General features: G+C 43.1%; 1 protein-coding gene across 8 annotated transcripts in view; it reads right to left on the reverse strand.

Annotated features, from left to right (window-relative positions):
* The window catches only part of LOC138567561 (uncharacterized), a 2,466,350-nt gene that overhangs the window by 242,506 nt on the left and 2,211,693 nt on the right, over positions 1–12,151 (reverse strand). For 7 of the 8 annotated variants that reach the window (XM_069645900.1, XM_069645903.1, XM_069645902.1 and 4 more), the window contains one exon: positions 6,156–6,299. The exons of the other annotated variant lie outside the window; for it this stretch is intronic. In XM_069645900.1, coding sequence (XP_069502001.1) covers positions 6,156–6,299 — 144 coding nt within the window. The remainder of the gene's footprint in view (positions 1–6,155; positions 6,300–12,151) is intronic. 8 annotated transcript variants of the gene reach the window in all.

The raw sequence follows: 12,151 nt of genomic DNA on the forward strand, positions 1-12,151 counted from the left end.
GCAGGTCAAGAATGCAAATGCTACTCGTCAGCAAATGATACTCATCAGTAAACGAATTTCTGCAGACTGATTTTTTTTTTTTTTATAGTCGCATGCTGGGCATAAGCCCCCATTTCTTTTTGAGCTTTTTTTTTTGGAGCTTTTTTTTTTTTTTTTTAGGTGTCAACAGGAGCATTCCTTTTTACAATTAATTTAGATAATGCATTTTATTAAAACTGTAATTTCCCCTCCTATTCACAGCAAAGATTATGTGATTGGCACACGTGAACATATCAGTCGGCAGAAGCACTTGTACTGGTAAATAAAAGTTTCTTTCTGCAGCTTGAAATCGGTTTCAAGATTTGCATACTTTGCATAGAATAGTGAGTATTAAAACTGCCTATCGAACTTGAGAGTCTTCTCTTGTTTGTTTATAAAGGCAGTAATGTTTGGTGAATAAGTTCGCTGAAGTCCATAGCTGAATTGCATATGGAGTCTACTCGAACATTAGCTAGAAAGAAAAGGATGTTCACCCTTTTCCATCAGTGTGCTCTGGGTGCATCTGGGAATAGTTTAATAGTTTAGAACCTTCTTTTATACGGTTCAAAATCCATTTGAAATCCCTGCTTTGTTAATCGGGTTGTCCTTTTGCGTGATGCTGAAAAGAATTGACTTGTCTTTTGGATCACTTTTGTCCTGTGTATGTAAAACCCTACTGTTAAGACAGTTTTTGTACCACCCTTTAAGGGTGGTATGTAAGAGGATTCAATTCAGCACTACAGCTAAGTTAACGCCTAGTCTAGAATACTGAATGAAAACCCTTATTGATATATCTTTATGTCCAGTTCATGCGTTCTGGATGACTACCCCTATATAACACCCCTCTCTTGGAATCCCCCTGACCCCACTGAGCCAAGAAGTAGTTCTGTTTTGCAAGTTTAAAAGGTTTATTTGATAAATTAAAATATATATATATCACACTTTATAATAAATTAATAATTGAATAGCACACTTAATCTGATATGATAAAGATTAACAACGGAGAATCTGGCACTAACACGCTTCTCTATAATCAATAAGGAGTTGACATGAAATGGATAAGGTAGCACACAGGTGAATAGGAACAAAAGAAGAAGGTGGTACAAAATGCTTTATAGAGTTCAAATGGATGCAAGGTTGAATGAATGAAATGCAGTATAGAAATACTCAATATGATTTCAACAAAACAATGTAATCACTTTTCTCTGGCAATCCCCTCCCCCCCTTGATGCAAGGCAAGGAAATGGAAGGAAAACACACAGTTCTCAGAATGCAATCAAATGTGATTCAGTTCACCCCAGCAAGCTTAAAGAAAACAGATAGGAGTTTTGAAAACACAGGCCCAAATGCTTTTATATGTGCTAGCAATGGATGAGAAATATGCTGGAAATGCTTTTAATTCCCTTTCAGAGGTTCAGGGTGAGTGGTATCTAGTTAATATTAGTCCAGGCTCACACTAGCAATGATGCAGGGATAGTTAGCAGGTTAAACGAATTTCTGGCAAATGGAAGGTAAGCAGCAGCAGTTTTTACATGTGAAGAAATTTGCAAATCGCGGTAAAATACGCGGATGCGTGTTCCGATTGCGGTAAAACTATAAGGGGTAGGAATGTGGTTCTTGGTGCGATTCAAAGCTCAGATTCTAAGCTTTCAAATGAAAGTTACTGCAAGTCTCTAGCCCAAACGGTTACAGAGTTATGACCGATTTAATAGAGGTCGTTTTTGGTTTTGCAAATTTTAAAAGCTCAAAAAGACAAGTGCAGCTTGCAACTAGAAAATGACAAGTGACAGCTTTACAAATGACAGGTGACAATTAGGAGACAGTTCTACTTAGATTAAAATATGTTGAATTATATTATTTTAACTAGGAGATTGGATCTGCACAGTTTTCTAGGTACTCACACTATATTCTTGAGTGAAATGGGCCACGCCACGGATCTGGTCAGATTTTAGACTCGCCTCTGGTCTCTGCACTTCACAGTGATCTGGGTCAGCTCTCTCTGGTTCTCTGGTCTGGGTCTCTAGTTCTGGATAGATTGAAGTCTCTAGTTTGGCTCTCTGGAGGTTTGATGGAGGTAAAGTATGGATTTTTCCGGCAGAGCTTCCAGCGGCAGATGGATTTGAAAGTCCCTATCTGTCCTGTCTGTCTGCTTTTATGTGTTTAGAATGTGGGTGTGTTCTAGCATCACTGACCCTACCTCTCTCTCAGCTTCTAATTGGTCAAACTTCCATTTATCATTTGATTGGGGAATGAACTGTGAGTCAGAGGGATGTCATTTTATGGCTTGCAGATAGGACACTCCTCTGTCAGATTGCACACATTCTATATTTGATAATAAAAGACATATTTCACAGTTACACAGTTGCTTGAAATTACATATACATGGTGTGGCTGAATTTAGCCATGTCTCTGTCCAAATCTGCTGTTTCTAAGAGCTTGCATTCAGAAATGGCACATAATTGACTTTTTAACTGATTTTTCAATTTCTGACATTGACCCAACTTTACATACATGTGCGCAGGGAGTATGGACATTAACTGATGAAGTTTCAGATTTTTAACATGCATACATTTAGAGTAATATCCACTTTTCCGCTAAAACCCCCCTGAACATACCACCGGTTCTAAAAACCTCTTAAACTGTGGGCAGAAAAATCACAAGAATTATGGTATCATTTATAAAATTTTCACATGTCCGCTCTATGAATGATCCATCTTTTTAAAGTTATGTTCTGGCTCCAAAGGGGTGTGGTTTCCTCTCAGCACAAGGTAGAAATACTGGTTTATCCAGTTCTGCCAAGCCAGCTTGCTCTCACAGGCAGTGCTCCTCCCCTTTCCTCAGGAGGAAGCCACTTTTTACGACCATTTACGACTCCTGCCAATAAAACCTTTGCCTGAGCCAGGACAGGGCTTTGTTCACTTTCCTGCAGAGCACAGGTAATTCAATTATCAGATAGATGGCATATCCTTAGTGTGAGCAGCAAAAGGGCAGCTAGGCCTGGGAACACAGCGGTGACTCAAGTTTCACTCCTGATGGGGGTAGTTGCCAGGCAGAATTCAGTTCCTTAAGCCAGACTTTCAGCTAACTGTCATGTTTTTTTTGTTGCTTTTTAAATTAACTTGCAATTTTACACATGCAGCTAGAATGCTGATTCTAAGTTTAAAACTATGACATTTAAACAGTTACAAAGGCATGTGACACCAAACATAGGTCACTCATTTAATCTAAACATTTTCGATTTTAGTGTCTTTAAATCCAGTGCAACTTAAACTGCTGCAATCCACAGCTCAGCCAGTCTTGTTATAAACCTTCAAGTCACTTCAGAATATAACTTTACATTGGATCCACCTCTCAGTAAGTCTTTCTTTAGCCTGCTTTGGGTTCATTCAGTTTTACACAAAAAAGTAAAATCTGGTGTGGTTTTAAAATGCCGGCTTTTGGATAGTGGTGAGTACTGGTACTGCACCCATTTTTGAGATTTAAGAAATGAATTCCCCACCATTCTAGGTTGCATTTGGCAATCAGCATTGCCATTCCCAATGGTTTCAGACTACTGTGCGGGTAGTCCAATGGTGGTTTTAAAGCGCTTTGAAGCTAACCGGCGCTACTGTTTTTCCTTTGGCAACCCATTTCCCTCATGGCAACCCGGCCTTTCATTCTCGCACTGGTGGGTGGCAAGTGAGGCAACCATTTCGGTGTGCGCACAAACTGCGCAGCTTTCCTGGATTTCGGCGCACATGTGGGTTTTCCGCCATCTTGAATTTTCTAAGCCCACAGCACCAAATGTTGTGGCATGATAGCTTAAACGTGGGTCAGGACACCCAACAGGTACAATCACTAACCCTAGTGGGAGGCTTACACACCTGACAAGACAGGGAGCCATAACTCTTGTTAAGGCAACATGGTCAGAGCGAAAAGGATGAACTCACAGGTAGGGATATTGGGCTGATACAATGCCAGAATTAGTCCACACACCTATCTCTACAAAATACACCACAATGATATACTGAAAAATATACACGAAGTCATACCTAAAATATGTTTAGGTTCATTAAGTACTTGGGTAATAATACACAGTATTACAAGATACCAAGCACATTATCAAAAAGTAATGTCTCCAAAAGGACTCTCCTAACCACACCATGTCTAAATGTGGGCCTGTTACATTGGTAAGCACCAACATAAAATAAGAGGGTGGTGGGGGGAACCAGGGAACCATGCAACCTAACATGGGCCTGCACAATTTTGTAGTGTCCTCAAGACACCAAACAACCCTATTATATGTGGAAGGCCTTAGACCTTGCGGTCAGCACCTAACACATATGGTAGAAGATGGTAGAAGAAGGGGAAACCCCAATTTTTCTAGGCGAGAACGATATGAGGAGATTCCCCAAGGCATAGAACAGTACTCCACACCATTTAGGGCCCTGTAAGAAAAATATTAAAATGAATGTGTATGCACACATGATAATAAAAGAAAGCCCTAGAGGGTAGGCAATAATTTCAAACCAAGGCTAAATACTTTCAAAGATTAGAAGAACATTTTAGCAACAGTTACTTCAGTCCTACATTTCAGGGAACAATATTCACAGAGTTACAGAGGTTAGCCACAATGTTAAAAATTGGAAACACAGTCCCACTGAAGAAATTCAGAGCATGGCTCTAAAACTGAATATCAGAGCTAATAGCCAAAAATATAAAACTTGGTCCAGAGCTTGCTGAATCCCTAGGCAGTTCAGGGGAAATCTCAAGGGTCAGGGAAAGGCCCACAAAGTCAATGTTCCAGAGTTCCAGTGGAGATTCAAACTTCCTAGGAAGGAATGAATGAGGTCCTTAAGGAAGAACTCACTGAAGAAGTGAAAAATAAAATGGGACTATACTCGGAACATATTAGCAGCTGACAAAATATCCAAGAACTAATCACTGTCACTTACAATTACAATGAGGCAGAACCATATTTAATACAATTTCCATCACAAGGGATCACAAGAAAATGTATGCTACTACGTTTTAACTTGCTCCCTTACCCTGCCGTCTTAGGACCTAGGTTTATCATCCCGAAAGACAAGTTGTTTTGTCGACTTTCTAAGAACATGGAAATGCTAGAATCTGCAAGACATCTTCTACCAAAGCAGATCACTTGGGATGACTCCAGCCTCCTCCCACCTCGGGCACGGAGCCCAGGGTCTGTTTGATCCTGTCCTGGATGATCTGGGACCTAATGTTGATGCATCCGAAAAGATAGCTCCAGGGCATACTGTTTTGTTGCTACCCAGCTGGAGGAGTCAACTGATAGTACAGATTACACGAGTGAGAACATTAACCCGACCTGTGAATAAATATCCTTTCAACAGTCCTAATGTTTTCTGCAGTACAGGAGATACAAAGGGCATATTATTATTATTATTATTATTATTATTATTATTATTATTATTATTATTATTATTAAGAGGAAGTGGAGTGGTTTACCTGGTTCTCCTCACATCCCAATGCCACAAAACAGGCTGGTCTAAATTCGGGTGACATCAAATCCTGAATTGAAAAATGTTCTTGTCTGCATACCAGAGTACAGACATCCAACGATGAAGGAAGACAAGACCTACCAGTCCTTTTGGTATGCAGAACCATCCCATCCTTTGGAACGGACATGAAAACTCATTGGTCATTGCTATCTGGGCATCAGTTTTCCTCCTTTCCATGGGATTGTGCTGATAGGCCATTTAGTTTCTAGAATGCATGTTCAATGTCAGAATCATAACAAAAAAGGTTCAGCATTTAGGAGTTTAAAAATGTAAGTTTGCAAGTGCTACTTTAACGTAATATTCCATGTTGAAAATGGACTGGCATACCAAAAGTAACATGGCCAGCCCACAAGCACGAAAATGGCCAAGGGGATGTACTATTACCTTAAAGTGTTAACATTCTATGAAAATGGAAATGGTAACAGAATAAAGTGCAGGGACAGCTACACACTACAATGTGTGGCTGGTTATTGGACCCTTCCCAAAAGGCTTAAAATGGAGTAAAATAAATGACTGAAAACTCACAACAAGAGAGTACACTATTCTCTACCAGCCGCACCCACAGTTTTTTCATGGTAGAATTTCAGATGCCAACATTTAAAGAAAGACCCTTACTGTGCTTGGTGGGTCTGCTTTGCTGCACAGCTTCCTGGGAGAGAGATTTGGGTGTTTGCGGTGTACAAGCCTGCTCCTCCTCCTCCGTCAAGTCGATGCAACGACTGCTGGACACATCACTACTGGGAGAATCCATCTTTTTGTCTGGCGCAGAAGAAGAATTGAAATACTTAATCTTCCAGAGATGTTTAAAGGAGAGCTACCACTAAAAGTCAATTTCCTTTGGAAGAATACTTAACTTATTTGTACCAGGCCTTTTATTTTAAGAAACATTGTGTGTTTTTTCAATAACACAGTGTTCTTGGAATATATATATAAATATATATATTTTAAAAACTTGAAAAAGTGATCTACTTTTGCCACACACACAAAAATATATAACATTTGCACCATTCAACGAGACTGCATTCAACCTTCCAAAAATATATACACTCACCTTTGAATTTTCTTTAGAAATGTTCATGCGGTTTAATTAAGTGGGCATGTAGGGTCCAAAACATAGGTTTACCCATTCGTTCTCCATACACACTTTTGGTTGCTTATATTTACGAAAGTGCAGTAATTTCAAACAACACGAAGTGCATTTTGTGCTGTGTTCGATGAACAGTGATTGGCGGCAAGTTCTCCATATAACACATGTGCCCCTTGAGCCATATATTAACATTGAAAGTAGACCAAGTTGTAGTGCATGCAAATATCGGACTTTGGGGTATTTTAATGCACTGTAGACTTTGAAATATTTGGGTCCTTCCACATTCTTAGCCAACTCATGCTTCACACCAATCAGGACCTTCTTCTGGGAGTTTTAGTAACTATTATAAGCTCAGTTCAAACATTGATTCACTTGTGTTGTCGGTTACAGGCCTGGTGCCTGGGCTACTTCGGGTGGCTTGGGCATAGCTGAAGGCCATATCCTGCATAACATAGCCACTGTCAATGGCCAAAGGCAGAGAGAGACCCCCAAAGGGGGTAAAGTTGCCACTGGGAATAGCCTGAAATGGCTGCTTTGGTTGTGGATGGAGCATAGCTGAGGGATATGCCACAATCTAATTGGCCTCTTATTTGATACTTCTGATAGGTTTGTGAGACGGGTGACTTGTTTGTGGATGGAGCATAGCTGAAGGATATGCCACAAGCTAAATTACCTCTTATTTTATACTTCTGATAGGTTTGTGAGACCATGCAGCCATAACCACTGGCTGAATGACACAATAGGGAGCCAACTGGCAACCGGTTCTGGCCTAGTGGCTACTTCAGATGGCTTGGTGGACCTAGGGCATATCCGAAGGCCATGTTGTGGGCAATAGCACCACTGTCCGTTACCAAGGCCGGTGACGCACAGACCAGCAATGGGGGTCGAGTTCCAAATGTGGCTGCTGCAGCCCAGGCCCAGTGGCTACTTTGGGTGACTATTCCAGGCCATCTAGATTTCCAGTGGCATATAAACAAGCAATGGGTGTAAAATGACCAATGGGCCTTGGGGCAGGAAGTGGCTATTGTGACAAATCCAATGGAGTAATCACGGGTTTCCCAGTCAGAACCTTAGTCCATGTGGCCAGAGGATGGCACCCACTACCTAATCCCGAACTTGGGGGTGGCTTCATGAGGGAAGATCACATGGGAGGAGGCAACTACCAGGGAGATGTTATGACTTCATTGGAGGAGTCACAGTGTTCCCCCCTTTCCAATGAGAAACACCCACTGGTCCCACCAAGACCTTAATCACCTATTGTCAGCTAACCTTTTCTCTACATAATTCTAGTCAGGCACAATTTGCACAACATCATTTGCTCCCGATGTGCCTTTTTGTAAAGTCCAGGAGAAAACTTGTTTAAGAGTCAAGAATCCAAAAGGTAACCATGATCTCTAATCTTGATGTGCCTTTTTGTGAAAACCGTGAGACAAACCACCTAGGAGTTAAAAGGCCAAAGAAAGTTATGGACATCAACCACTCAGGTACTGAGATGAGGACTACGACAAGGGAGTTTGTGCAGACTGACTGGAGCTTGAAGTGCAACATGCAGAATGGTTGTTTTTCCTAACCTGCAATCAGCAGGATATTTAAAAATGGCAACTGCACTATGGAAAAGAGATACAGCGAGTAGTGTAGAAGGAGACGTTGCCATCCTCGCTGGGGCTCCTGAACGCGAAACACACTGACAGAATCGGCAAAGAATAGACAGCATTTGGGATAGGAAGCGGAACGTTTGCTGCGAGCAAGAAGCAGAAATTAATTACCATAATGTTCTTCCTATGGATGCTTCTCCCGTAGATTCCTAATCCGATAGATAGCCTCATACAGCTCTGCCGCTCGGAAACTTTTCAACATGGGCATTGTAGACCTCGACTCGGCCATCGATCATCGATAAGTCTTGCTCGGTGCTCGATCATCGGCTATGGACATGACGTTGGGTGTTATATGTATATATATATATATATGTATATATATATATATATATATATATATATATATATATATATATATATATATATATATATATATATATATATATATATATATATATATATATATGATACATTACTCACCGTAATCGTATTTCTGATGCTTGTATCTGCTTAGATTCACATGCTGTGCATAGGCCAACATCTAGTGGAAGCTGCGGAGTATTAGTTTGTTTTTCGAAACTCGAAAATGGGCGTCGACACAGGCGTGCCAGTAATCCTATCCCTAGTGTGACGTCCACTGTACCCAAGATCCCTCACGCGTCTAGGATCCTCAGATTGTATTTTTTCTGACATGAGGAAGCATGAGGAGTAGCGTGAGTACAGATAATCCAAGCAGATAGACAGAAAGGTAAGACTACAAGCAATCATGCGCCTTCTCTCGGAGAGGAGGAAGGGTGGGTCGCATGTGAATCTAAGCAGATACAAGCATCAGAAATACGATTACGGTGAGTAATGTATCCCTTCTGAGGCTTGTGGAATCTGCTTAGATCACATGCTGTGCATAGATTAGCGAGCAGTACCCGAAGAAGGAGGTGGGATGTGAGAAGGGTCATGAGCAAACAGGTGTCTTAGAACCGCTTGTCCCACTTGTGTATCTGTCTTGGAATGAGTGTCAATGCAGTAATTCTGAGTAAAAGTGTGAATAGAGCTCGAAGTAGCTGCTTTGCAAATGGTGTCGAGGGGAACATTTGCAATGAAAGCCAGAGTGGCCCCAATGCCTCTAGTAGAATGGGCCCTTGGCGTAAAAGGCAGAGTTTTTTCAGAAAGAGAGTAACACAGCTGTATACAGTTGATAATCCACTTCGAGATCGCGCCCTTAGAGACGCGATCCCCCTCTCTGCCTGTAGCTACGGAGACAAACAGTTGATCTGTTTTCCTTAGCGGTCTGGTTTTATTCACATAGTAGAGGACCGCCCTACACACATCAAGGGTGTGTAGTTTCACCTCAGCTGAGCTTTGCGGGTTCTGGAAGAAAGCCGGAAGCTCGATGGACTGGTTTACATGGAATTTAGATATAAATTTAGGTGAGAACCTAGGGTGTGTGCGTAAAACCAGTTTGTCTTTGTGGATAGTAAAGAAAGGATCCTGCACTGACAGAGCCTGAATTTCACTGACCCTTCTTATAGAGGTAATGGCTACTAAGAAGGCCGTTTTAGGGTGTTTGAGACTACTTTTATGCATGGGTTCGAAAGGGGGGCCCATGAGCTTAGCTAGGACCACATTGAGGTCCCATCCTGGCGGTGGGTTCGAAATAGGAGGGTGAAGTCTCTTTACTCCTTCCATGAAGGCTTTAACTACTGGTACTTTCCACCACGATACTTTGTTATGGGATGTGGTGTAAGCCGAGAGGGCTGCCAGGTGTACTTTCAGAGAGTTAAAAACCAAACCTGCGTCCAGCAGGTGGAGCATGTATGTTACAACGTTGGAAGGAGTGCAATCAACTGGGTTGATTTGTTTATTCTGGCACCAAATAACGAATCTCTTCCACTTGTCAAAATAGCAGTGCCTTGTGTTTGGTTTCCTGGATTCTCTTAGGATGTCCATACACCTCTGTGGTAAATTGAGATGCCCAAACTCTATGACCTCAGGAGCCATGCTGCCAGGTTCATTGAGTTGGGTTCCTGGTGCACTGTTTGACCTTGTTGCTGGGACAGTAGGTTGTACCAGGCTGGGAGTTTGATGGGCTCGCACACCGCCATCCTGCGTAGGTGTGGAAACCATGGTTGTCTCGCCCACATGGGAGCAACTAGGATGAGCGTCATCGATTCCTTGTTCATCTTGTACACCACCTTCCCGATGAGAGGAGTTGGTGGAAAAGCGTACGCAAACATCCCTGACCAGTTCATCCACAGGGCGTTCCCTTGGGAGTCTGGCTGGGGGAACCTGGATGCAAATCCTGGGCATTGTTTGTTTTCGCTTGTGGCGAATAGGTCTATAGTGGGGAAACCCCACTGAGAGAAGAGATCTTCTATGATATCTCTGTGAAGGACCCATTCGTGTTCCTCTGGGAGGGTGTCTCTGCTTAGGGCATCCGCTAGGGAATTGAGCTCCCCTGGAACATGTTGTGATGACAGGAAGATGTTCCGTCTCAGTGCCCATATCCAGATTTTCTGGGCAAGCTTGACAGATTTGGCGAACGAGTCCCTCCTTGTTTGTTCAGATAGAACATGGCTGTCGTGCTGTCCGTCCGGATCTGCACTGACAAGTTTAGCAGATGGGGCTCGAACGCCCGAAGCGCTCGGAATACTGCCAGAAGCTCTAGCAGGTTGATGTGGTTCTTGGCTACTGAGTGAGACCAGAGACCCTGAGCTGTGTGGTGGAGATGGTGAGCTCCCCACCCAGTCCGGCATGCATCTGTAGTCACCACTGCCTGTACTTCGGGATCGTAAAAGGGTTTTCCCCTTGCGAGATTCTCTCTTGTCCACCAGTGTAAGCTCTGTACGAGTGTTGGCGAAACGACCACTAGATCGTCCCACTGACCACTTGCCTGAGACCACTGTTTCGCCAACCATTCCTGCATGGGACGCATGCGCAGACGCGCGTGGGGGACCAGGTAAATGCATGACGCCATCATGCCCAGTAACCGCATTGCTTTGCGTACCGTTATTTGTTGACCTGACTGATAATGTGGAATTTGCAGTAGTATATTCCGAATTCTCTCTTCCGAAGGGAAGGTCAACCCTTTCTGAGAATCTAGGATTGCTCCTAGGAACTGTTTTGAGGTGCTTGGCACCAGACTTGACTTCTTCTCGTTGATAGAGAAGCCTAATTCGTGGAGGAGGTCGATAGTCCTCTGAATGTTTGACCTGCAAATTCCTGGGGTTTCCCCCGTTATGAGCCAGTCGTCCAGATAAGGGTACACTGGGATTGCCTCCCTGCGTAGGTGTGCAGCTGCCACCGCCAGTACCTTGGTGAATACCCTTGGTGCTGAAGCTATCCCGAAGGGCAGTACCTTGAATTGGTAGTGGCGACTGTCCACCTTGAAGCGCAAGTATTTTCTGTGGGCTGGGAGCATGGAAATATGAAAATAAGCATCTTTCATATCCAAGGTTGCCATGTAATCCCCCTTTTTTAGGAGGGGGATTACCTCTTGTAGCGTGGTCATACGGAATTTTTGGGGCTTGACATACTTGTTGGCAGGCCGTAAGTCCAATACTGGGTGCATTGTTAAATCTTTCTTTGGCACAAGGAAGTAAGTTGAATAGATACCCTTGTTTACCTGGTGTCCTGGGACGAGTTCTATCGCGTCCTTTTCTAGCAGAATGGCGATCTCCTCGAGAAGGATCTTCTGATGTTCTAAGGAGTGTACTCTTTGTCGTGGAGGGTGGTTCCGGGGACGCTGCAGTAATTCTATACAATATCCTGTGGACACTGTTGACAGCACCCATCTGTCTGAGGTGATCCCTTACCAAGCCTGGGTGAAGTTGGAAATGCGCCCCCCTACTGGGGTTGCGTGAGAAGGGACCCTGAACTGAGCGTCACTGCTTTGGTGGAGGCGTGCCACCTCCCTTGTTGGGGCTGCCTCTGCC

Source organism: Ambystoma mexicanum, chromosome 2p (genome assembly GCF_040938575.1).
Source record: "Ambystoma mexicanum isolate Mex_15411 chromosome 2p, UKY_AmexF1_1, whole genome shotgun sequence".
In the NCBI taxonomy this organism is placed as follows: Eukaryota; Metazoa; Chordata; class Amphibia; order Caudata; family Ambystomatidae; genus Ambystoma; species Ambystoma mexicanum.